The sequence below is a fragment of the Mobula hypostoma genome, chromosome 21, assembly GCF_963921235.1.
Source record: "Mobula hypostoma chromosome 21, sMobHyp1.1, whole genome shotgun sequence".
In the NCBI taxonomy this organism is placed as follows: Eukaryota; Metazoa; Chordata; class Chondrichthyes; order Myliobatiformes; family Myliobatidae; genus Mobula; species Mobula hypostoma.
The window spans coordinates 18,196,209-18,220,499 of record NC_086117.1 but is presented as its reverse complement, the minus strand read 5'-3'; the positions used below and the strand labels follow the sequence as shown (position 1 = coordinate 18,220,499).

Below are 24,291 nucleotides of genomic sequence, written 5' to 3'. Positions count from 1 at the left end.
ATGAACTCCTTGCAAAGTCTGCTGAAACTCCAGGGTCTCACCTCTGAGTTAACATTTGAGGGTCAAGTCCCACTGCAGACATCTGGGCTGCAGTGTAGTACTGAGAGCCATCAAGAAAGGGGGCGAATGGAGGAAAAGGTGGGGGTTGAGAAAGGAAGAGGGGTCATAGGAATACTGAAGATATATGGTGCGAGAGGGAGAAAGGCAGGCAGAAGCCAAATGGGGAAGAACAAGGAGACAAGGTTGGGCTGATGACCCACTCTAATCTTGAGGGACAAATGTGAGGGCAGTACACCCCATCGTTCTGTGATCCACCAGTTCATTACCATTGGATCAATTTTTCCTGACAGATGGTTAACACGCACAGTACCTTCACAACCCGGTCCTCTTACAGACCGCCTGAAACCGGATCCACAACGCAGCAGGCAGCGGTGGGAGCCCACCTCATTCTGACAGTCCTGGCCAACGTGACACATGTGGGTGCCAAGCTGGCACTCATTCACATCTGCCAACAGAACGGAAAACAGAAAGAAAACAACAGTGTTACGAAATGGTGAGGAGATGGAATCAGATGAGATTCAGATTCAGATTTATTTATCGCAGGTACGTCAAAACATACAGTTGAAGTGCATCGTTTGCACCGGCGATCAGCATAGTCTGAATATGTGCTGGAGGCAGCCTGCAAGTGTCACTTAGAATGGCCAAAATGTTCAGCAGAACAACACAAACAACAGCAAAAACAGGCCTCTTTCCCACCCACCCTCTTACCCATCCAGCCAGCCACTCACACACATAGGCAGGCCTCCAATCTGAGCCTCCAGCCCTCTGCTGTAGACTCTCAGACACTGGGGCTCCAATTTCCGACTTCAAAGACCTCTGGGTCTTGACCCAGGACTTGCCGATCATTGGGTTTGATCTTCGGGCTGCTATTTCTGGACTGACACAAACCTCCAAGCCCAGTGATCTGGGGGGGGGGGGTGGGTTTACCAGCCACCTTGACTTCAGCTTGTATGAACCTCCAGTCCGGGGCTCACTGATCTGGGGATCACTGGTCTCCACCCTCAGCGCCTGCCAACCCATCCTCCAGGATCACTGACCTTTGACTGCAGAGTGCTCCAAATACTGGCTCCCGCCCAGACTCTACTGCCCCTGACCTCTAACCCTAACCTGCCACCTGACCCCCGTGCTGTCCCTACGAACCTTAAAATAAAAAAAAATAATTCTGAGCCACAACATCAGCATCGGGACGAACACCAGCACAGACCAACTGGCCAGCTCTTTTCACTTTTTATTTTAGCGATACCACACAGAACAGGTCCTTCTGTCCCAATGAGCTGTGTCTCCCAGTAAACCATCTATTTAACCCTCGCCTCATCACAGGACAATTAGCAATTAACCTACTAACCAATAGGTCTTTGGACTGAGGGAGGAAACCAGAGCACCTGGAGAAACCCACACTGTCACGGGAAGAACGTACAAACTCCTTACAAGTGACGCTGGAACTGAACTCTGAACTCCAGTGCCCCAAGCTGTAACAGCGTCACACTAACCGCCACGCTACCGTGGTGCTCTTCAGAGAAGCTGCAGCTCCTCTGTTGTAAGTTCAGTGCCTCTGGCTTTCAGAAGCCCACGTTCACAAATCAGTCTCGACACTATGGGCACCCTCTCCGGCCCATGGCACTCACTATTCCCAAAATCCATAGTGCTGAGACACATGGAGCTCTTCAGTTACACGGATAATTCTCAGTGGAAAGCCTGTGGACAGAGGAGGAGAAGATACCCTCCGCGTCTCTACAGGAACACAAGACCGGTTCTACTCTCTGGGTAACACAAGGACACGGCAGCAGGTAGTGAGCCAGGTGGGAACAGCCAAGGCAAAGGACCAGTGAACAGACTTTAGAGAAGTCCCAATTCTCACAGAAATAAAAGAAAGCAAGGGGGACCTGTGGCCAGATCAAAAATTCAGGAAGATGTTGATCTTTTTCCAGTAGGTTAAGCAGTCCATTGTTGCAGCCTTTACCACCGAGAGGACTGATAGGAGCAATGGTGCAGGAATGCCATCAGTTCTCTCCTCCCCTCCTGGTCCCACATGCTGATTTGCACACACACCTTTAACTATTTAATCATTACTGAGTCACTACTTTTTCCATCATTACTGGGAGATAAATTGAACCCTCGATCTCACTCCAGCTTGTTATGATCCTGCACCTTATTATTTACCTAAACTCCACTTTCTCTGCAGCTGTTACACTTTTATTCCACATTCTGTTATTGTTTCACCTCGTTCTACCTCAGTGCTCCGTGTAATGATCTGATCTGTATGATAGGTTGAGTGAGCCTGGACTTCCCTCTTTAGAGCGAAGAAGGGTGAGAGGTGACAAGATCATCATCGTCATTATGTACCATGTCGTATGACATAGGCAATCATGGACTTACATCTATCCCTAATGTGCGAGGGTTTGCTGCCTGTGGGGTGGAACCCCCTCACACTGCCATTCCCTTTCTCTATCCGTGACCATGACTGTTCTTGGCAGTGGTTTACCATTGCCTTCTTCTGGGCCGTGTCTTTACAAGACGGGTGACCCTAGCCATTATCAATACTCTTCAGAGATTGTCTGCCTGGCGTCAGTGGTCGCATAACCAGGACTTGTGATGTGCACTGCTTATATGACCGTCCACCACCTGCTCCCACGGGTTCACGCAACCCTGATTGTGGGGCTAAGCAGGTGGTACACTTTGCCCAAGAGTGATCTGCAGGGAGGGAAGGAGCACCTTACACCTACCTTGGTAGAGACATATCCCCACCCGCCACCCAAAGGTGACAAGATAGGCATGTATCAGATGATAAGAGCCATAGACAGAGTGGACAGCCTATCTTTATTCCAGGGCAGAATTGACTACTACAAGAGGGCATAATCTTAAGGCGATTGGAGGAAAGTATAGTGGGGAACATCAGAGTTAGGTGTTTTACACCAAGAGTGGTAAGTGCATAGAACACTCTACCAAGGGTGATGGTAGAGGCAAGCTACAGTTGGGGACATAAAGAGTTAAGGTCATAAAGAAAGCTCTTGGCTCATTGGCCTTCTTAAATCAGAATATTGAGTATTGGAGTTGGGATGTTATGTTGAAGTTGTTTAAGACATTGGTGAGACCAAATTTGGAATATTGTGCACATTTCTGGTCACCAACGTACAAGAAAGATATCAATAGGATTGAAAGAGAACAGAAAAAGTATTAAGATGTTGCTCAGACTTGAGGACCTGCATTACAAGGAAAGGTTGAATAGTTTAGGACTTTTATTCCCTGGACCGTAGGAGAACGAGGGGAGATCTGATAGAGGTTTACAAAATTATGAGGGATATGGATAGGGTTAATCCAAGCAGGATTTTCCCACTGAGGTTGGATGAAATAAGAACTAGAGGTCATAGGTTACGGGTGAAAGGTGAAATATTTAAGAGGAACCAGAGGGGGATCTTCTTCACTCAGAGGGTGGTGTGAGTGTGGAACGAACTGCCAGAGGAGGTGGGTTCAATTTCAACGTTTAAGTGAAGTTCGGATAAGTACATGGATGGGAGGGTAATGGAAGGCTATGGTCCTGGTGCAGGTCGATGGGACGAGGCAAGGTAACAGTTCAGCATGGACTAGGCATGCTGTTGTGCTCTATCTTTGACTCTATGACTTAGATTGGCACATGGATGAAAGAGAAAGGGAGGGCTATGTGGGAGGGAAGGGTTAGATTGATCTTGAAGTATGTTTAAAGGGTCAGCACAACATTATGGGCAGATGGGCCTGCAGTGCGTCGTGCAAGCCTTTCACTGTATTCCAGTACATGTGACAAATATAGACCATTTCCAATTCAATGCCTTGAGTGTTCAGGGATAAGACCCTTTCAAAGCACGGCTGGCGAGGGGAAAGAAATGTGGCTGTACCAGTGTCACCCACAACCTGTAATCAATATAATACTGGCAAGGGGTATGGAACACTGTTTGATCATGTCTCAGCTGTCCTATCAATAGTTCACACACCCCATTCCATAAGGTGCTTTGAAACAGTGTCTCCTACTGCGTCGAAGGGACGTTATTCTCTTCTCACCACAGCTACGAATTTGATGTTAATGACTGATTGTTAGAAAGATGTAAACATGTACTTACTGGTAACTTGTTGATGCCAAACTACAGAAACAATAGAAACAAAAGTAGGAACAGACCATTCCATCTTTCACGTCTGTTCTGCCATTGCATAAGACTATGGATGACCTTTTACCTCAGTGCCGCCTCCCTACAGTATCCCAGAATCCCTCAGTCTGGCGAGTCCTGAAGCCCAAATCCACTCCGCATTGATTCCCAGAGACGGGGATAGAGAAAGACTCCTTTTCTCTCACAAATACGTCAGCTTCTGCAGACAATTACTTTAGACTAGGGGTCCCTTGGTTAATCGTATTGGTCCATGGGAACCCCAGCTTTAGACAGTGAAGGAATGGTAAGCGGCTTTGGAATTATGTTGGTCTCCACGACAGTTGCACAACTTGAATACGTAAGCAGGCCTTGAGGCAAGTGGAGTTCCAGCTGACAACCTCCCCTAAGCATTCATAACAATAAGAACTTACCTGCACAGTACAAGGCTGAGTCAAGTAAAAATCCCTTGGGACACTGATCTCCTTTGGAATCTGAAACATACAACAGGAATGCAAACAAAAACTTAGCAGGAGATTTACTCATAAAAAGAAGGACTTAAACATCTCACCATATCCAGTGATTAAGCCATTGCCTTCAGGCCAGGTTTGTTGACCTACCCCTTAGTATTGGTCATATCCCTGGTTTGTGAAGAATATTTTTTTTCCAAGCACTTAATTAGTCTCTAAGAATCTCAGAGAAATTCTCCTTGTGGGGTTTGTGATTGAGAACCTGCACTCCAAAACTAAGCCTCAATGTTAAGAACCCATCAAGGTTACAGCCCATAGTAATCTTGATTCAAGTCCTGCTGGAGAAGGCACTGGAGACATATTGGGATCCTGAGGTACTGTGACATGTGTTTCAGAGTCCTGGCCATTCTCTCATCTGAATTCAATCAACTGGTGTTACATGTAACCTTGGTGCCAACAAATCAGGGGCTATTTCTCCCTACATTAAGTCAAGGGCTGTAAGGCACTTTGGACCATCTTGAGGGCATGAGACACAGGGTAGAGAAGTGTTCTTTCTAATGGCTGGGTGGAGTATGTAGACAATGTGCATTTGCTCAGAAGCTCTGCTTCACGAAATTGTTGGCTCATTCACCAGACCTTACAAGAGGTTGGGCCTCACACTCAATGCCTAGAAATTCAAGGTCCTTTACCAGCCAGCCCCTGCTATATCACACCGTCCACCAACAAAAATGGTCAGTGATGGGAGTGAGCAAAACCTGGACTCCTGCCCCTCTCTTGGGAGGCAAGACCAAAAGACCTCTCTTTTGAGGATCAAGACCTCCAATCTGCATAAATCTCATGATCTACTGGGCATTGATAAGGCTCCAGGGAATAATGAGAATTTGTTTTCATGTACTTCAGGGGAAAGTTGATTCAAAGAAAAAAATACTGGGTACTTTTAGAGACAACAACTTTCTGTAACTTAAGTGCTCACCTTTCCTGAAGGAGGTTGTGATGTGGAACCTCAACGCCTCTGTTTCCTCAGAATAGTAGATGGAAATATACTCAGCCTTCAGAATCTGTAAGACAGAAGGCTGGCGACCCAGAGTAGATTCATATACAACGGTGTGGTTACACTTAAGGGAAATAGGTGAGCCATCCTGAATGAACATTTGGGTTGACCATCCATACAGCTGCCCAGGACCCATCTGTACGTAACTTTCACTGAAATCCTATGTTAAAAAAATACATTTTGGACCAGAATTAATACTGAATCACAGGTTCATTATTAACAGATATTCATGGAAAACAGGATTTAAAGATTTCTGTTGAGTTTTATTCCATGACTGAAGTCTATGGCGACATGCAAACATATGAATGAAGGAGCAGACGTAGTTCAAGTTCAGACGGAAGTTTACTGTCATTCAACCGTACACATGCATAGAGCTAGTTTGGGAGACCACTTCGCTAAGCACCTATGTTCCGTCTACCAGAAAAAGTGGGATCTTCCCAGTGGCCACCCACTTCAGTTGGGACCAAGATGAAAAAACACACAGCACGTATATCACACAGAGCATGTAAAATAACATCAACACAATAATATCAACAGATTTAAAAAAGTATTCTTTCAATGCACAAGTTGAGATAAAGTGCATAAGTGATGTATAGTTAAATATACAACAGTGTTACTGTTACTGACACTGTCATTAACTGTGTGTACTGGGTGGTAGCAGGGTGTTCAGATACTGTCATTAACTGTGTGTACTGGGTGGTAGAAGACTCACGGCCTGGGGGGGAAAAGTCGTTACCTAGAGTAACAGTCCTTGTTCACACACTGGGTACCTTCTGCCTGATGGTAAGAGGTCGAAGAGATTGTGGCGTTGATGGGAGCTCGTCAAACCCTGTGATGAAGGACCACTCAATCCTTCAGCCTCTTCCACCATTTTATAAGATCTTATGCCCCTTGTTCACAAGGTTTATTTGGTTTAAGGTTAGACTTTGGCTTTGTGGGAGAAGACAGAGAGTGGTAGTAGAGCGTTGCCTCTCTGTCTGGAGGCCTGTGATTAGTGAAGTGCCGCAGGGAACTGTGCTGGGTCCTTTGTTGTCTGTCATCTATATCAATGACCTTGGGTGATAAAATGGTCAACTGGATCAGCAAATTTGTGATGACACCAAGATCGGGGGTGCGGTGGACAGTGAGAAAGGCTATCATGGCTTGCAGAGGGATCTGCGTTAGCGGGAAAAATGGGCTGAAAAATGGCAGATGCAACTCAATGCAGACAAGGGCAGGGTCCTGAACTTTGGAAGGACCAACCTGGAGGTCCTACACTGTGAGCAGTAGGGCTCTGAGGAGTGTGTTAGAACGAAGGGATCTGGGAATACAGGTACATAATTCGTTGGATGTGGTGTCACAGGTAGATGGGGTCGTAAAGAAAGTTTTTGGCACATTGGCCTTCATAAATCAATGTATTGTGTACAGAAGACGGGATGTCATGTTGAAGTTGTATAAGAAATTGGTGAGGCCTAATTTGGAGTATTGTGTGCAGTTTTGGTCACCCACCCACAGGAAGGATGTGAACAAGGTTGAAAGATTGGAGAAATGTTGCTGGGTTGGAACACCTGAGATATCAGGAAAGATTGAATAGGTTAGGACTGCATTCTTTAGGAGAGGAGATTTGATAGAGGTATACAAAATTATGCGGGGTATAAATAGGATAAATGCGAGCAGACTTTTCCCCACTGAGGTTAAGTGGGACTACAACCAGAGATCATGGGTCAAATGTGAAAGGTGAGAAGTTTAAGGGGAACATGAGGGGAAACTTCTTCACTCAGAGTGTGGAATGAGCTGCCAGCACAAGTGGTGCGTGTGAGCTTGATTTCATTGTTTAAGAGAAGTTTGGATCGGTACATGAATGGGAGGGGAATGGAGGGCTATGGTCCGGATGCCGATCTAAGGGACTAGGTAGATATATAGTTTGGCATGGACTAGATGGGCCGAAGGGCCTGTTTCTGTGCTGTACTTCTCTATGACTCTACTAGAATCCCTTTAGGATTTGAAGTTGTGTCTCTGAATCAACAGACGATTGTTGCCGGTTGTCGTTGCTGTCACCTAACCACAGTGCTGGGAAGAGCAGGTAACTGGAGAAATTCCTGGCCGGATTGGGATTGAGAAAATCCTCAAGGAAGAGAAAGGAAACAGAAACGCTTTAGAATCCAGTTAGAACAGAGATGAGGAGGGATTTCTTTAGCCAGAGGGTGGTCAGTCTGTGCAATACACAGATGGCTGTGGAGGCCAAGTCATCGGGTATATTTAAAGCGGAGCGGGATAGGTTCTTGATTAGTCGGGGCGTCAAAGGTAACGGGGAGAAGGCAGGAGAATGGGGCTGAGAGGGAAAATAAATCAGCCATGATGGAATGGCAGAGCAGCCTCGATGGGCTGAATGGCCTCATTCTGTTAGTATGTTTTATAGTCTTTGAAAAGGAGCAAAGAAACAGCTCTCAGTAAAATTACACAAAAGCTAACATTTTCAACACAAGGCTAAGAAAATGCTCGAAATCTACTCTGGAACACTGAGCGATGATGCAGCAAATCAAAGGCGAGGCGTCGTTAACTATGACAGGGTTTACGACAGTCCAGCAGGCAGGCTAAAGAGGATGACTCACCTTCACAGCAATGTCTGCACTCGTGAGGATCCTGGGGATGTTACCATTGATCACAATGTCGAACAGGAGCACTCCCTCTGCATCGACGCCGCGCGCAATGTGGGTCATTCGGAGGGTTTCGCCTGAGGATTGGAAACTGCCGTCAGCATGTCAGGCGGCTCAGCGTTGGGAATCACCACCCGCCCAATGAAGGATCGTGTCTGGGCCAGAATACTCCCCAACGTGCAGGATAAGTAAATGGCAATTAATGCAAGGTGTCACTGGCTCCACACAAGATCCCAGTACAAGTTTATACTGACACCTACAGAGCAGACATCCGTCAGTCGGGCAGCATTCAGGGTTAGCTTCCTGGTCACTCCCTCTCTCACACCCGGTCAGACATTCAAGCATCCACTGGCCCAGTCAAGTATTCTGAACCTAAAATTATTATTTTTTTGTTCATGAATGTGATTTGGACACCACTGGGAAGAACAGGAATTGTTGGCTCTCTGTTGACCTTGAGAGCTGCGGTCTTTTCTCTGACGGTACCCCCATTATGCCTTTGACTCAGGAGGTCCCGGGTTTAGGCTTGGTTACCATGGAGAAATGGCAATCCATCACCCGGTCGGGATGGTGCGTGGTTGGAAGGGAACCTGTGGATGGTGGCGATCCCATGAACCTGCTGCTTTCAACAATCATGCAACGAATCATCAAGGCTGCAATTCCCAAGTTTGCTTTGGAGGTTGCAACCTTGATGAACACAGAACATAGAAATCTACAGCACATTACAGGCCCTTCAGCCCGGAACGTTGTGCCGAGAGTTTTCCTACCGCATAGCCCTCTACGCTCCATGTACCGATCTAAGAATCTCTTAAAAGACCCTATTGTATCATTCCACACAGCCACCACAGTGCTCCAAGGAGAAAAGGCCAAGTTCGCTCAATCTATTCTCATAAGGCACACTCTCCAATCCAGGCATTATCCTTGTAAATCTCCTCTGCACTCTCTATATAGTATTCAATTTTTCATATTCAATTACTTTCATTATTGGGGGGGCACAGTAGAGTGGGGTGGAGATACATTTCTAGCAAAGGAGGTATGAGGTGCTCCTTCCGTCCGCTAGCCTGCAGGTCACCCTTGGGCAAGGTGTAGCACCTGCTGAGAACCCCCCCCCACGCCAATCAAGGTCACGTGAAGCTATGGGAGCAGGTGGTGGATGGTCATACAAGCAACTGGTGTATATCACAATTCCTGGTTGTACGACCACTGACGCCAGGTAGACAATCTCTGAAGAGTATTGATAATGGCTGGGGTCACCCCTCTTGTAAAGACACTGCCCAGAAGAAGGCAATGGCAAACCACTTCTGCAGAAAAATTTGCCAAGAATAATCATCGTGATGGAAAGACCATGACCTCCCACGTCATACGACACGGCCCATAACAAGTAAACAGGAGTGCGCAGTCAGTATAACTCTATAACAGCACCAGTAATGTGGGTTCAATTCCGGTCCCGTCTTCAGGGAGTTCGTACATTCTCCCTACGACCGTGTGGGTTTCCTCCGGGTTCTCCGGTTTCCTCCCACAGTCCAAAGATGTACGGGTTAGTGGTTTGATTGGTCACATGGGTGCAACTGAGGGGTGGGGGGGGGGCTCATGAGGCCAGAAAGGCCAGTTACCATGCTGTATCTCCAAATAAATAAATACATAAACAAACAATAAAACAAGAATAAATATTTAGGTCCAACATCACCATTAGCACTTGGTACAGGGCTCTCAGTCACTCCACTGCAATGTCCAACCTTTGTTGTAAGACTTGGCCTTTGCCCGAGGCCATGGGAATAATGATTTAAGCTGAGAAAATCAACGTGGGAATCACAATGATCGGACAGGACCTGAGAATGGAGACTGATACTAGTTGCTCAGTACTTGCTGATTGGAATTCTGTCCCCTTCATCCTCTCCCGGGGTTAGTTTCACACTTTATTCCCAAGTCCCGCACAGTTTTCTCTCAACAAGAAGCCCACGCGTGGGTCACACCCACTCACCTGTCGCAAACTCCACTTGTGACTCCTGCCTGAAAGCCCCCTTTGTCAGTGAGAATCCGTTCGTGGTCCCTGACGCTGGGCTGGCTACCGACCAGTAGACCGGGGTGAAAGTGGAGGTCAGCACCCTTATGAGAGGGCCTAGAAACGGGGACAGCCGTGGTACCGTGTCAGAGCAGCAACAGAAATACTTGTTATCGAATTAAACAACGTTTTCCAAAGACAATGATAAATAGAAACAGCGGAACTTGGCTGAAAATAAACTGTAGATCTATAGCAACGGTGGAGAGAAAATCAGGAGTTAATGTTTCAGGTCAGATGGAACAGAAAGAGAGAGATAGAGTGACAGAGTGAGAGAGAGAGAGAAAGAGAGCAAGAGAGAGAAAAAGAGTGAGAGAGAGATAAAAGAGAGCGAGAAAGCAAATAAGAGAGCGAGACAGAGAGAGAGCAAAGATTATAGAAGCTGGAAGGACCAGAAGATATGAAGCATAGGAGACACCCAGGACAAGGAACAGTTCAGGCATCACTGCCCATCTCACACTCAGGTTGTTGCCTTGTACAGTTACCCACCTCATCATCAATGGGCTAGGGAGCATCAAACTAATAATCAATGCCTGGTCATTCAGACCTTGCGGTCTCTGAACCATCAGGCAGTGTTCTCAGTGAAAATGTGCCGTTTGTGGAGTCGGTTCTGATCCTCTGTTAAAACCCTGTGATTAAAGATGCCCACGTATAGCTGAAGAGCCCCTCAACATTCAGTACCCAGGCTGATACAGAAAGAACGACAGGAGTGTGGAACATCAGGATGAGTCCAGAATCTACGTCAGGTTCAGAGAGATTTCAGTAATTGGCGAGAAAGACAATGGTCTCTTGTGTCTCACAAATCGAATTGTCATCAGTCCGGAGTGAGGTGAGGGCAGTGGGGATGATATTGGTGACCGTTGTACAACGATGGCAACATCCCCATCGCCACCTGATACCTACCGATAGTGCTGGGCAAGTTCTGGATGCTTGCCTGAACACTGGTGATGCCCGTGGCTGAGTTTTCCGTCACATTGGCATCGAGGAATGCCACCCCGAATTCCTTGTCATTGACGATGCCAATCAGGCTGCCTCTGGCCCTTCCTGGAACACCTGCAACAAATGGGCCACGCCGGTTAGTAAAGAGGCGGCACAGTGGCGTAGCAGTTAGTGTAACACGTTATACCGCCGGCTGCAACGTTAGGTTCCATTCCTGCCTCTGTCTGTAAGTTCTCCCTGTGACTGTGGGGTTTCCTCTGGGTGCTCTGGTTTCCTCCCGCATTGCAAAGATGTTAGTAAGTTGTGGGCGTGCTACATTGGCACTGGAGTGCCCGTCACATCTTGGACTGTGCTGATTGTTGATGCAAAACGACCATGTTTCAAAGTAAAAGCAAAAGAGAGGGCATACAATGAAGCTAGAGCTAGTGGGAAGATAGAGGATTGGGAAGCTTTTAAAAACTTGCAGAAGGAAACTAAGAAGGTCATTAGGATGGAAAAGATGAATTATGAAAGGAAGCTGGCGACTAATATCAAAGACGATACTAAAAGCCTTTTTTTAAGTATAAAAAAAGGGTAAAAGAGAGTTGAGGGTAGATATAGGACCAATAGAAAATGATGTTGGAGATATTGTAATGAGAGATGCAGAGATGGCAGAGGAACTGAATGCGTATTTTGCATCAGTCTTCACAGTGGAAGACGTCTGCAGTTTACCAGACATTCAAGAGTGTCAGGGAAGTGAAGTTTGTGCAGTGAAAATTACGAATGAGAAGGTGCTCAGGGAGCTTAATGGTCTGAGGGTGGATAAATCTTCTGGACCTGATGGAATGCACCCTCGGGTTCTGAAGGAAGTAGCTGGAGAGATTGTGAAGGCATTAACAATGATCTTTCAAGAATCGGTAGATTCTGGCTTTGTACCAGATGACTGGAAAATTGCAAATGTTACTCCGCTATTTAAGAAGGGTGGGAGGCAGCAGAAAGGAAACTATAGAGCTGTTAGCCTGACATCAGTGGTTGGGAAGCTGTTGAAATCAATTGTTAGGGATGAGATTACGGAGAACCTGGAGGCACATGTCAAGAGAGGCCAAAGCCAACATGGTTTCCTGAAAGGAAAATCCTGCTTGACTAACCAAGTGCAAATCTTTGAGGAAATTACAAGCAGGGTAGACAAAGGAGATGCAATAGATGTGGTGCACTTGGATTTTCAGAAGGCCGTACATGAGGTTGCTTAGCAAGATAAGAGCCCATGGAATTACAGGGGAGTTACTAGCATGGGTGGAGCATTGGCTGATAGGCAGAAGACAGAGAGTGGGAATAAAGGGATCCTATTCTGGCTGGCTGCCGGTTACCAGTGGAGTTCCACAGGGGTCGGTGTTGGGACCGCTGCTTTTTATGATGTATGTTAATGATTTGGACTATGAGATTAATAGATTTATGGCTAAATTTGCCGATGATACAAAGATAGCTGGAGGAGTGGGTAGTGTTGAGGAAATAGAGAGCCTGCAGAGAGACTTAGATAGCTTAGGGAAATGGGCAAAGAAGTGGCAAATGAAATACAATGTTGGAAAGTGTACGGTCATGCACTTTGGTGGAAGAAATAAACAGGCAGACTGTTATTTAGATGGAGAGAGAATTCAAAATGCAGAGATGCAAAGGGACTTGGGAGACCTTGTACAGGATACCCTAAAGGTTAACCTCCAGGTTGAGTCGGTAGTGATGAAGGCGAATGCAATGTTGGCATTCATTTCTGGAGCTATAGAATATAAGAGCAGGGATGTGATGTTGAGGCTCTATAAGGCACTCATGAGACCCCACTTGGAGTATTGTGTGCAGTTTTGGGCTACTTATTTTATAAAGGATATACTGACATTGGAGAGGTTTCAGAGAAGATTCACGAGAATGATTCCAGAAATGAAAGGGTTACCGTATGAGGAATGTTTGACAGCTCTTGGGCTGTATTCCCTGGAGTACAGGAGAATGGGGGGCAGGGGGGATCTCATAGAAACATTCTGAATGTTAAAAGGCCTGAACAGATTAGATAAGGCAAAGTTATTTCCCATGGTAGGGCAGTCTAGGACAAGAGGGCACAACTTCAGGATTGAAGGAGGTCCATTTAGAACAGAGATGTGGAGAAATTACTTTAGTCAGAGGGTGGTAAATCTGTGGAATTTGTTGCCACGAGCAGCTGTGGAGGCCAAGTCATTGGGTGTATTTAAGGCAGAGACAGATAGGTTCTTGATTAGCCAGGGCATCAAAGGGTATGGGGTAAAGGGAGGGGAGTGGGGATGACTGGAAGAATTGGATCAGCCAATGATTGAATGGCGGAGCAGACTCAATGGGCCGAATGGCCTACTTCTGCTCCTAGATCTTATGGTCCTATGTTTCGGTGTTTCAATGTACACGTGGCAAGTAAAGTTAATCTTTAAAAAATCTTGTAGGTTCTTCATACTCTTACTGGTGAGTAGGGATGGGTGGCACTTCAAACACCCAGAATGTTGCTCCACGCTTTAAGAAGGGAGGGAGGCAGAAAAAAAGGAAATTATCGGCCAGTGAGCCTGACTTCACCGCTTGGAAAGATGGTAGAGCCCACTATAAGGTTGAGGTGTCAGGAAACTTGGGGGCACATGATAAAATAGGCCAAAGTCAACATAGTTTCCTTAAGTCTCCCACCATTGAGAGACTATAACTAGTTGATGTCTAGATCGGGAGACTGGGATCTTTTGAAATATCCATGTCAGTGGACAATACAGAAATGTTGATGTGCAGTCAACAGAAAACACCTGTTGGGCACATGGCCAAGTGGTTAAGGCGTTCGTCTAGTTATCTCAAGGTCGCTAGTTCGAGCCTCAGCTGTGGCAGCGTGTTTGTGTCCTTGAGCAAGGCACTTAACCACACATTGCTCTAGTGTCTGTGTGAGGAGTGGCGTCCCACACAGGGTTCCAATCTGCGCCTTGTAAGGCATGAAAATGCCCGACGCAGGCCTCTCATGGTCTGAGTTGATGTTCCCTCTCCGACAGAAAACAAAACTCATGGACCTGAAAGAAGATTGGGTGGGCAATTGGGTTCATCTGTAAAATCAGAAATGATGTTATTATGAATGAGAACCATGTGACAAAACAAATTGTTTCTTCTATTTGTTTATGTCCTTAGTGTGTCATTTTTACAATAGTTAACAGTTCCTATCCGCTTAGGCCTGTTGTGGGAACGTTGGCCTGGATCATGGATTAAAGTCTATAGGAGTCTAACTCAAAGCCGATAACGCTTGGATAGAAACTGGTCCCGGCTTACTTCCCTGCAGACACACTAACATACGAGAATGGAAGCCGGGCCTGCCGTGTGTACAAGTTGGCCCACTGCTTCACACACTCTCACACACCTGGGCATGAACGCAGGCCGCAGCTGACAGACTCAGCGCTCTCTCCGGGACAGGGTCTTCCCTTGGCATTCGGCGGAGGACTGTTGCATCGCCGTTGCCTCAGTTGCTTGCCCCCTCCGCAGGAGGCTGAGCACTCACTCCATTGCTGCCAGGGACTCCACGCTCCATTCACTGCCACAGACAATGTTCACACAATCAACAGTTAACAAAATGGGGAAACAGAACTGTAAATCCCAGTCTTCTACACTTGGTCCGTACAACTACAGCCCCCAAGTTTAACTTCTATTTGATCTTGGGATGTCTCTACCCTGGGATTTACCCTAGGCCACAGTCTACCATCACTGCAGGACTTGCATGTGTCCAGGACAAGGAAATGGTCAGGAAAAAACCCACTGTTGACGCTACCCACCCGACAAACCTTATCCAAAAGCTGCTTTCTGGAAGCACCGGATACAAAAGACGACCCTAACAGATTCGCAGGTGAAGTGTTGCCTCACTTAGAAGGACTGTCTGGGTCCCTGAATGGGGGTGAGGAAGGAAGTGAATGGGCAAGTGTAGCATTTTGGTCGCTTGCAAGGATATGTGCCAGGAGGAAGATTAGTGGGGAGGGATGAATGGTAGGAGAAAAAATCATTGTAGTGACTACCCACCCAGCTAACTACCTTTTCCAAAAAAGCTCCCTTCTGGAAGTGCTATAGGGCTATTAAAAAAAAAACTTCATGCCATCTTAAAAGTTTCTTCCCCCAAGCAGTTAATCTGGTCAACCTTTCTAGTTAGCCTCCCCACCCCCCTCTATTTATTATCTCAGTCACTGCACTGTAAGCACTTTACACCACTTCCAATTATGCTGTTTATATTGTAAATACATACTGGTATTTATGTACTGAAGCACATTTTATTCCAGATCTGTACTTTAACATCTGACTTTATTTTTATATAATTCTTTATAATTGCTGATGATGGTGCTTTTGTTACATGTCCCACCAACACACCGCAACAAATTCCTACACTGTAAATGTATGGCGAGTACAGTTGATCTTTGACCCTTAATTACTAATTTTTCCTTTGGCAGAGTGACTTGTTGGGCCATGACAGACTGCCGCTTACAGCCCAACACATGGCTGTCGGTCTGCAGTTGAAGATATGGTAATGATAGCAACACACATCAAAGTTGCCGGTGAACGCAGCAGGCCAGGCAGCATCTCTAGGAAGAGGTACAGTTGACGTTTCGGGCCGAGACCCTTCATCAGGACTAACTGAAAGAAGAGCTAATAAGGGATTTGAAAATGACAGGAGAAGACAGGAGGGGGAGGGATGGAGCCAAGAGCTGGACGGGTGATTGGCAAAAGGGATATGAGAGGATCATGGGACAGGAGGCCCAGGGAGAAAGAAAAGTGGGCGGGGGGGACTCAGAGGATGGGCAAGGGGTATAGTGAGGGGGACAGAGGGAGAAAAAGGAGAGAGAGAAAAAGAATGTGTGTATATAAATAAATAAATAACTGATGGTGTACAAGGGGGAGGTGGGGCATTAGCGGAAGTTTGAAAAGTCAATGTTCATGCTATGTTCCCCTCTCCCCGACCATTCCCCTTCCCCCAACTGTTCCCCCTGCCCCCCACCGTCTCCCCCGCCCCCCACCGTTCCCCTTCCCCTTACTGTTCCCCTCTCCGACTGTTCCTCTCCCCCCCAACTATTCCCTTTTTCCCAACCATTCCCACTTCACCAATTCACCAACCCCACTAACCTCTCCACAAACCCACCATTCCCCCACTGCTCACCATTCTCCTACTCAACCTCACCACCTTACTATTCTTCCATCTAAATATCCTCTCTCTGATTCCCCTCAACCCCAACCTTTTCATTCCTCCACAGCCCCTCCCCCGACCAGGCCCTCACCACCCCCTTCCCACTTTCCTGCCATTGCTTCCCCCAATCTCACCATCCCACCATCCCTCCCTCGATCATTTCTGTCGCCACCCTGTCGCCCATCTTGCCCCCCCCTCCATTCACCTGGGCACAGTTCCATGCCACATCTCTGCATCTGTACATCGGGCCCTGAGCAAGCCTTGCCGCCCCAGGCCGGAGGTGGGTTGCTGCACGATCGGTAGCGCTTGCTCTGCCCGCCCCCACAGGTCCTACTGCACGGGCTCCAGGAGCTCCAGGAAGCCCAGCTCCCATTCACTGCCAAGACAAAGCAACGCCATCAGTACCTCCAGGTTAACAGCACCACCATCTCAGAAGGTCCATCCTGGGTCCAACACATTGCTGCAACCACGAAGCCAGCACACCAGCAGCTCTTCTTCAATAGGAGCTGGAGGAGATTTGGTATGTCACCGAAGACTCCTTGCAAAACCTACAGCTGCATAGGGGATTGCATTCTGACTGGTTACATCACCTCCTGGTGTGGAGGTGCCAATGTGCAGGATGGTAAAAGACTGCAGGGCTTGTAAACCCAGCTGGCTCCATCACAGGCACAACTTTCCTCATTTTATTCATTAAGGTACTGCACGGAATAGGCCCTTCCGGCCCTTCGAGCCGCGCCACTCAACAATCCCCCGATCTATTCCAAGCCCAAACACGGGACAATTTACAGTGACCAATTAACCTACCAACCGGTACGTCTTTGGACTGTGGGAGCAAACTGGAGCACCCGCTGGTCAAGGGGAAACCATACAAAATCCTTACAGGCAGTGGTGGGAATCGAACCCGGGTCACCTGTACTGTGAAGCGTCGTGCTAACCACTACACCACCGTCATCAAGGACACCTTCAAAAGGCAATGCCTCAAGAAGGCAGCATCCATCACTAAGGACCCTCACTATCTGGAACATACCCTCTTCCTGTTTCACAGGACCCTCACTATCCGGAATATACCCTCTTCCCGTTTCTCAGGACCCTCGCTATCCGGAACATGCCCTCTTCCCGTTTCTCAGGACCCTCGCTATCCGGAACATGCCCTCTTCCCGTTTCTCAGGACCCTCACTATCCGGAACATGCCCTCTTCCCGTTTCTCAGGACCCTCGCTATCCGGAACATGCCCTCTTCCCGTTTCTCAGGACCCTCGCTATCCGGAACATGCCCTCTTCCCGTTTCTCAGGACCCTCGCTATCCGGAACATGCCCTCTTCCCGTTTCTCAGGACCCTCACTATCCGGAACATGCCCTCTTCCCGTTTCTCCCATCAGGGAGCCTGAAGCCCAACCTCCCCCACTCTACGTTTTAGGAACAGTTTCATCTTCATCTTCCAGATTTCTGAACAGTTCACGAACTTGCTATTCCTCTTTTGCATATTTATTTGTCTTATAATTTATAATCATTTTTATTTCTTGCATTGCGGCCACAAAGCAACAAATTTCATGACGTATAATGCACCTGATTGTGATTCTGATCTCCTTCATCCCTCCCGGCTATGGTGTCGCCCACTTGTCACTGAACGTTCTCTGGGTGACTCTCAAACTGATTGCTGCTTGTGGGGCTTGCAATGCACAAGCTGGCTGCCACGTCAGCGATATCCCAGGAGTGACTGTACTTCAAAGAATGTACTGTCACGGACATCCCAAGGCCATGCAAAGAACTGCAGGAACTCTACCGGACCTGCTCCTGAGATTCAACAACAATCTGCAGAGTCTCAGAGGGTGGAGTTTGGAAGAGACCAAACCTGCAGGTTTCTCTTCCTGGAATATCTGCCCCCCCAGGGTCCACCCTAGCTGTACTAAGGCTAAGACTGGGAATGCATATCCTGGGCAGTCAGCAGCACCAACTGCATCTGCTCTACACAAGCTTGTACCATCTCCATTATCTGTCGGCTAGTTACCGACTGACCTTTAAGCAGAAGGAACACTGCTTCAAGAAGCAGCATTCATAATAAAGGACCCCCACCATCCAGGCCCTGTTCTCTCCTCACTGCTGCCATCGGGAAGGAGGTACAGGAGCCTTAGGTCCTACAGCAACAGGTTCAAGAACAATACGTACCCTGCAACCATCAGGCGCCAGACCGGCGTGGACAACGTCACTTACCTGAACACTGAACTGATTCTACAACCTACAACTCACATTCAGGTACTCTGCAATTCATGTTCTCAGTATCATCCATCCATCTATTATTATTATTATCATTGTATTTGCACAGCTTGTCTTATTTTGATTGTTTGTTCATCTTTGATTAGTGTGTAGTTTTTAATTGATTCTGTTGTATTTCTTTGTTCTATGGTGAATCTCAGGGTAGTATATGTATTTGATATACTATATGTATTACTATATATATATACTACATATATGCGACATATATGTATTTTGATGCTACATTTACTTTGAACTTTGGACCTGTGGCTACTAAATCTACTGAAGACAGAAGACAGAATTCCGGGAGTGGGTTACTGCAATTCCACATGCCAGTGACCTGAAACATTCTCACCACAGACCCCAGCCGGACCACTGCCCACTAACTGACAGGGAATCGGTGACCAATCAGAATCTTTCAGCGGCTCAACAGATGCCTGCTGGGAACCGCGAACACTGGCTGTACTCCCAGTGACGTCAGAGCAGGAGGATACCAGATTGGTTCCGACTGAACCTATCAGAGATCAGTCTGACATCCAACCCCCCCCCCCCACCCCACCTACCTCTTGTTGGAAGGTGTGCTCTTGGTGTGGACAAGGTCAGGACCAGTTCTAAAGTCCTGTTACTGACAATTCCTGGTGAAGTTTGCGATTGAACAGGGATGTTAGGTATCTGAGGAATTCAGCCAGACATTAAACCTGTCCCTTGCAACAGAATCAGAGTCAGGTTTATTACCACTGAAATATTGTGAAATCTGTCCACCAGAGAAAGCAGGATCTCCCAGTGGCCACACATTTTAATTCCTCGTCTCATTCCCATTCTGATATGTCTATCCATGGCCTCCTCTGCTGTCAAGATGGAGCCACTCTCAGGTTGGAGGAAGAACACCTTATATTCCGTCTGGGTAGCCTCCAACCTGATGGCATGAACATTGACTTCTCAAACTTCTGCTAATGCCTCACCTCCCCCTCATAAACCATCCGTTATTTATTTATTTATTTATTTATTTATTTATTAGTTTCTCTCTCCTTTTTCTCCCTCTGTCCCTCTCACTATACCCTTTGCCCATCCTCTGGGTTTCCCCCCTCCCCTTTTCTTTCTCCCATCCCATGATCCTCTCATATCCCTTTTGCCAATCACCTGTCCAGCTCTTGGCTCCATCCCTCCCCCTCCTGTCTTCTTCTATCATTTCGGACCTCCCCCTCCCCCTCCCACTTTCAAATCTCTTACTAGCTCTTCTTTCAGTTAGTCCTGACGAAGGGTCTCGGCCCGAAATGTCGACTGTACCTCTTCCTAGAGATGCTGCCTGGCCTGCTGCGTTCACCAGCAACTTTGACGTGTGTTGCTTGAAATTCCAGCATCTGCAGATTTCCTGGTGCTGTGAAATTTGTTGTTTTATGACAGTGGTATATAAAATACACTTGAAATATACTATAAATGACGATAAGAAATATATATAAAATAACAACTAAATAGTGCAAAAAGGAAGCTAATATAGTGAATTAGTGTTCATAGGTTCATGGACCATTCAGAAATCTGATGGCAGAGGTGAAGAAGCTGTCCCTAAAACACAATGTGTGTCTTCAGGCTCCTGTACCTCCTCCCTGATGGTAGTAGTGAGAAGGGGGCATGTACTGGCTGGTGGGGGTCCTTAAAGATTGCTGCTATCTTCTTGAGGTGTCAATATCAGCACCTCCAAAAGAGAAAAGGGTAAGATACTAAGTGCATAACGCCACATTTTATTTAAAGCACTCGACTGTATCCAACTTCTCGATTTCTGTTCATCATCTTTGGACACACAACACATAAATGCTGCCTGACCTGCTGAGTTTCTCCAGTGTTTTGTGTGCGCTACCCTGGGTTTCTAGCGCCTGCAGAATCTCTTGTGTTTAACACCATGTAAACATTTAGAAAGGAAATCCAAGGTGTGAACAGATGCCCCACAATGATGTTGTTGCAGTTCAGGCCAGTAGATGGCGCTATAAAACAAGCTTTTGAACCTTTCTCAACAACTACCACCAATTTGAGCAGAGTTGGGATGTAGAAAACCTATAGTGTATAAGCCTTGGTCACTTGAATTATACTTTAACCAAGAGGCCATTATAAACCAATGGTGGCTCTTTATATTTACCTTGACAAGGATCTGCGTTACATTGTCTTGACTCAACATCCACTCCATGGCATGATCTCCCTCCATTGGCAGGTGAGGGGTTGTTACACAGTCGGATTCGCTCTTCTACACCTCTGCCGCAGGTGACACTGCACGGCCCCCAGTCTAACCACTCGGAGAACCCTCCATGCACTGGGGAAAGAGAAAGAGCATCAAGGGTTATGGAGAGAAGGCAGGAGAATGGGGTTGAGAACGATAATAATGATTGAATGCTAGAGCAGACTCAATGTATCAAAGAGCCTAATTTATCTCCTATGTCTTACATTCTAACTGGCTGGAATGATAGAAGGGCAGAGTATATGCTCAGTGGCCACTTACTTAGGTACCTACTATAGAAAAATAGAAATCTACAGCACATTACAGGCCCTTCAGCCCACAATGTTGTGCTGACCATGTAACCTACTCTAGAAGCCGCCTAGAATTTCCCTACCACATAGCCCCCTATTTTTCTAAGCTCCATGTACCAGTGTAATAAAGTGGCCACTATATCCAATAAAGTACAGTGAGTACACTAATAACATACACTGAGTGTATGTTTGTGGTCTTCTGCTGCTGTCCAGTGGTCCCCAACCTCCGGGCTGCGGACCGATACCGGGCCGCGAAGCGTGCAGGGGTGCAGCGGTAGCCGGAGAGCACCCAGCACATCTTTAAGAAAAAAGCCGAAATAAACAAGCTAATTAATTAGGTGCCACCCGGCACATAAATGTCGGCCCAGACCAGAGGCGATTGCGGATTTCACTTGCTCTACACGATGCTCACTCCTCTTTCCAAGGCGCTGGAGCCTTTAGCTGTTCCATTGTTTGGTCAATTTAAGCGCCAGCCCAGACAGGCTGAAAAGACAGGGCTGTCAGGATCGAGGGGACATGTTGAATCTACACAAACTTCTAATAAGGTATAGGCGCTGCCGTGCTTTCTTTGTAATGACAGTCACGTGCTGGTGTCAGGACAGATCCTCTGACACTTTTCAGAGAGAGAAATGTCGATCCTTAATGCCGAAGAATTTAAAGTTATTGACCCTCTCCACCTCAGTTCCTCTAATGAAGACCGGCTTCTGGGTGGCACCTAATTAATTAGCTTATTTATTTCGGCTTTTTTCTTACAGATGTGCTGTGTGCGCTCTGGCTACCGCTGCGCCCCTGCATGCTTCGCGGCCCGGAGGTTGGGGACCACTGCTGTAGCCCACCCACTCCAAGGTTCGACGTGTTGTGTGTTCAGAGATGCTGTTCTGCACACCGCTGTTGTAACGTGTGGATACTCGAGCCTTCACATCAGCTCGAACCAGTCTGGCCGTTCTCCCCTGACCTCTCTCATTAACATGGCGTTTTCACCCACACAACTGCCGTCCACTGAGTGTATGTATAACCAAGAATACTAATGAAGTGTCCACAGAGTGTATGTGTCATCAGCAAACCCTTTTGAGAGGTTATAAAGAACAATCCTGGATGTGAAGTTATATATAATGTATGAAGATAACTCAAAATCACAGGTTTACCATGCCAATGTTTGCGCCCCAAACATACACCTTCTCTACCCAGCCATCTGCAGACTTCTCTTTTCCTCTCAACCTCATGAATTCCCCTTTCGATGATTCAATGTAACTTGATTTTGTCATTCCTCTTTGAAAAATTCAACTAGTCATACAGGACCTCTCCTTACAAAATACCGACCATCTCCGATTCATCCTTATCTTTCCAAGTGCAGATCAATCCAAGTCCCTCAGATTTCTTATCAATAATCCCCTACCACTGGTGCTTGTTTCAGAGGCCTGTCTGGACCCTGCTGCCCTCCTTGAATAAGGGGACCACATTTGCTGTTGTCCATATATCTGCCCCCTCACCTGTGGCCAGCGAAGATTTAAATATCTCTTTCAGAATGCCCACAATCTCCTCCCTCATGGTATAGATCTCAGTGGACCCTTGGGACTTATCAATGTATGGGGTCACGAAGACATCTAATATCTCCTTGTTTTTAATGAGAATATGTTCTTGAATTTCATTGTCCCCAAGTTCTCTAATGCAATGTCTTCTTTAGTGAACGCAGATTTGAAATATTCAGTTAAAACCTTTTCTACATGCTCCACAGGCAGATGGTCATTTTGGTGTCTAATCGGCCCTATTCTTTCCCTGGTTATTCTTTTTGCCCATGTTATGTTCAAACAATGCCTAGAGGCTTTCCCTAATCCTCTCTGCCGAAGATATTTTGTGCCAACTCTTTGCCTGCACACTTCTCTGTTATGTTCAGCTCTACGCTTCTACATTCCTGAAGGGCACCAGACAGTGAAACAGGTGAAGCAACGCCACCTTCAATCCCCTATGAAGCACATGCAGTCCCAGTCACCAATAACATCCCTGTGCTTGCCAAACTAACATCATTCGAATCGCAGGTCAATTGTGTTTGAGAATGTATATAACAGGCCCTTCAAGAGAACTGTAAGGAGTTTGTGACTGCATGTGTGCTTCAGATTCCCCCCTCATTCCAAAGACGTACTAATTAGTAGGTTGATTGGTCACATGGGTGTAATTGGGCTTGGTGGGCAGGAAGGGCCGGTTAACGTGCTGTGTCTCGAAATAAATAACGAGATTCCCACCTTGCACAGTTAGAGTTACTCTGACAAAGGCATAACCCATGAGATTCTGCGCCACGCATTCGTACTCTCCCGTGTCTCCCCTCTCGGCCGAGAGGATCTGCAGGGTTGAGTTTGGGAGCACCACCAGCCGCTGGTTCTCCCTGACCGGCTGTCCATTGTGGGTCCACTCCACCACCGGTGGTGGCTCACCGGCTGCCTGGCAGTGCAGGAGAACTCTGTCGCCGACCCCCGCCACCGTGTCCAAGGGTTTCAGGGTAAACACAGGGGCACCTGCCGAGAGGGGAAACAAGCAAAGTGAAGAATTAAATCGAGTGAAGTAAAGCTGATAATGGGCAGGACTACCTCCGTTAATGGATACCTCCTCCAAGAGGACCACACCTTGCCGCTGGGTTTGGAGGCTTGCCTGCCTCAGTGACCCGGAGAGCGATGCTGGCTGCAGTCGGGGCTTTATGCTTTGGCTCTTGGCAAGGTCACCTATGCCAAAGAGGTCAAAGGGTCGAGGCCTGACAAAAAATGGACCACCAGTCCTCTAGTTTCAGGGGGTTCAGCTCAGGGCTAACAACCCTGACTGGTCAAACAAAACTGTTACAGAACCAGCAATGAAGAATCCTTCTACATCTGAGTGTGATGGTATTCCCGAGCCTCCACCCGGGACTTGTATCACTGACAGTAGTGAAAGCTGAGAGGAAGCTACTGACACGATGAAGGAAGCCTTGGACACTGCCAGAGATGGAGGATTTTCATTGCTGCTCTAAACACCAGCAGTGTAACTGGCAGTAGGT

General features: G+C 47.1%; 1 protein-coding gene across 1 annotated transcript in view; it reads right to left on the bottom strand.

The window, feature by feature from the left end:
• The window catches only part of LOC134360080 (hemicentin-1-like), a 425,813-nt gene that overhangs the window by 37,720 nt on the left and 363,802 nt on the right, over positions 1–24,291 (bottom strand). Inside the window, exons 87-96 of the mRNA XM_063074161.1 lie at positions 23,510–23,779; positions 20,884–21,054; positions 16,706–16,876; positions 14,698–14,868; positions 11,289–11,438; positions 10,308–10,445; positions 8,285–8,406; positions 5,616–5,853; positions 4,607–4,666; positions 371–505 (exon numbers count right to left, since the gene is read on the bottom strand). Of these exons, the coding sequence (XP_062930231.1) occupies positions 371–505; positions 4,607–4,666; positions 5,616–5,853; positions 8,285–8,406; positions 10,308–10,445; positions 11,289–11,438; positions 14,698–14,868; positions 16,706–16,876; positions 20,884–21,054; positions 23,510–23,779 (1,626 nt within the window). The remainder of the gene's footprint in view (positions 1–370; positions 506–4,606; positions 4,667–5,615; positions 5,854–8,284; positions 8,407–10,307; positions 10,446–11,288; positions 11,439–14,697; positions 14,869–16,705; positions 16,877–20,883; positions 21,055–23,509; positions 23,780–24,291) is intronic.